The sequence below is a fragment of the Propithecus coquereli genome, unplaced genomic scaffold (genome assembly GCF_000956105.1).
Source record: "Propithecus coquereli isolate 6110/MARCELLA unplaced genomic scaffold, Pcoq_1.0 Scaffold161, whole genome shotgun sequence".
Classification (NCBI taxonomy): domain Eukaryota; kingdom Metazoa; phylum Chordata; class Mammalia; order Primates; family Indriidae; genus Propithecus; species Propithecus coquereli.
Window position 1 is genome coordinate 1,486,896 of NW_012140636.1, and position 2,463 is coordinate 1,489,358.

Genomic DNA, 2,463 nt, shown 5'->3' on the forward strand with positions numbered 1-2,463 from the left:
CAAGAAAGCAGCGAAGGCCGACGCACTCACCATGACCTTCACGTTACCGATGCACTCGAAGGAATAGTCCACGCCGCCCTCCGTCATCTCAACGAGCACTTCCTGGATGGGTTTATTGAAGTCCTGGGGGCTGATACATTCCGACGCTCCGAACTCTTTGGCCTTTGCGAATTTGTCTTTGTTGATGTCCACGCCAATGATGCGGGATGCCCCAGCCACCTGACAGCCCATGATCGCTGCCAGTCCAACTCCTCCCAGGCCAAAGACAGCACAAGTAGAGCCAGGTGTAACCTACAGGGAAGACAGTCCGTAAGGCGCTTACCCCACCAGGGTCGAGGGAGTCACTGGGATTCACACAGATGGGCCCATGTCACTCTGCCGGGAGAGCACTGCTGAATGGAAGCGGAAGGCAGCAGCTGAAACCCAAGCCGACCTCTCACCTTGGCCGTGTTCACCGCGGCACCATAGCCGGTTGAAATGCCACAGCCCAGGAGGCAGACTTTATCCAGAGGTGCTGAGGGGTCTATTTTAGCCACAGAGATATCGGCCACGACTGTGTACTCAGAAAACGTGCTGGTTCCCATGTAATGTAAAATTGTCTTTCCTTTGCACGTGAATCTGCTGGTACCATCTGGCATTAATCCTTTCCCTTGAGTGACCCTAAAGAATATAACAAAGGAAAAAGGCAAGGCGGAATCAGGTTTCTAAAAACCCACAGGAAAAAGAAATCAATTTTTAAAATAATGACCAGTAAGTATTCAGAAAAGTATGCTAACCCCGAAAGTCTAATTTCTAACGTATTCATCAGTAATTTAACACCTTTCACCAATGCCTCATGAAGGAAACTTGTAAGAGATTTACAACCTTACCCATCTTTTCCAACATTCAACATCCCTTTGCATCTTATTGTCAGAATGCTGAACCCTTTTTAAGAGGTACGACTTATGCATCAGATGAGATTATTTTAAATTCCATCATAAAACTCTGTGAGCAAATAGAACTTCATAAAGGATAAAGCCAAAACCAGAACCTATACAAGTAGAGATTACAGCAATTACGCAGATTGAATTACGCAGATGAAAACAGATGGCCAAACTGGCTAGTTCGGATCTTTCAGGAGGCAGTTTTCAGAAGTGTAACAGTCCTCAAAGATTCAAGTTAAATTTCTTCATTTTGTTTGCCTGTGTAGTTGGCTGCAGCAACAGAAAAATTAAAAACCCCAGAAAACGCAGAAATGGGACCAATACGATAAATGGGAACAGAAATTACTTTTGCTATTCTAAACAGATAGGTGACATAACATCTTGCTTGGGAGCTCGGGCCCCAACGTCACACCACTTGGGTTCGAATCCTGTGTGATCTTGGGCAAGTTACTTAGCCTCTATGCCTTAACATTCTCACTAGAAAATGCCGAGAAACAATAGTATCTTCCTTGTAAGTTGCTGTAACAATCAAATAAAATGTTATGGAAAGCATTAGCATTACGTCCTGTGCAGAGTGTTTAGTAAATATTTGTTATTTTTCATAAACACTATAATTTGATACACATTCTTAGTGACAGTCTTTGGAATATATCTATATCAATAAATACACAGATGAAGAGAAAATGGACTGCCTCTAGATTCAAGAGAAAATACATTTCCTTTGAGAGAAAAACAAAAATATGACCAGAAAAAAAAGAACAGGTCACAAAGCTCCACCAAAAACAACAGTTATATTCTTTCTTTCTTTGAGACACAGTCTCACTCTATCTCCCAGGCTGGACTGCAGTGGCAAGATGATAGCTTGCCGTAGCCTCAAACTCTGGGGCTCAAGCAATCCTCCTGCCTCGGCCTCCCAAAGTGCTGGGATTACAGGTGAGAGCGATGGCGCCTGGTCAACTGTTGTACCTTTGAGAGCAATTTAAGTTTATTTAGCCCTCCTGAATGTGAGAAGTCACTCTGTTCTAGAGGCATTTATTGAATAAAAGGTGATGCGGGCTGCATTTTACACTTTGAAAGAACTTCTTTCTCCAGATGGTTACAGACAATCACAAAAAGCCTACCACCATTATTATACTTGATGTGTCCCCCAATTTTTTCAGACTGTGTTTGAAATTCCCTTTCAAAATTTCTAGATGTTTTTTGGTTCTAGCATTATGAAAAGTAACTGGATTAACATTATAAAATCAATGGAATTTCATTTTCCAAAAATATAAATTGGTCTTGTCAATGGCGTCAGAAAACAAATGCGAGAACAAATGGATCTCCCATACGATGCTGGGGGGAGTGCAAACTGGTACGATCCCACGGAGGGCTGTGGATGCAAAGCCTATGACTTGGCAATTGCAATCCCTGCAAAGTACCCGAGAGAAAGTCGTGCTTATCTCCATTAAAAGATAAGTATAAGAATGTTCCTAGCAGCATTACAGCCCAAACTAGTAGCATTCATCGTAAGAGCCCCAAACTGGGAGCAATCAAAATG

The 2,463-nt window shown here is 42.6% G+C and overlaps 1 protein-coding gene across 1 annotated transcript in view; it reads right to left on the reverse strand.

Moving 5' to 3' along the window:
- The window catches only part of LOC105807641 (alcohol dehydrogenase class-3-like), a 19,939-nt gene that overhangs the window by 5,210 nt on the left and 12,266 nt on the right, over positions 1-2,463 (reverse strand). Inside the window, exons 5-6 of the mRNA XM_012641069.1 lie at positions 441-660; positions 31-291 (exon numbers count right to left, since the gene is read on the reverse strand). Of these exons, the coding sequence (XP_012496523.1) occupies positions 31-291; positions 441-660 (481 nt within the window). The remainder of the gene's footprint in view (positions 1-30; positions 292-440; positions 661-2,463) is intronic.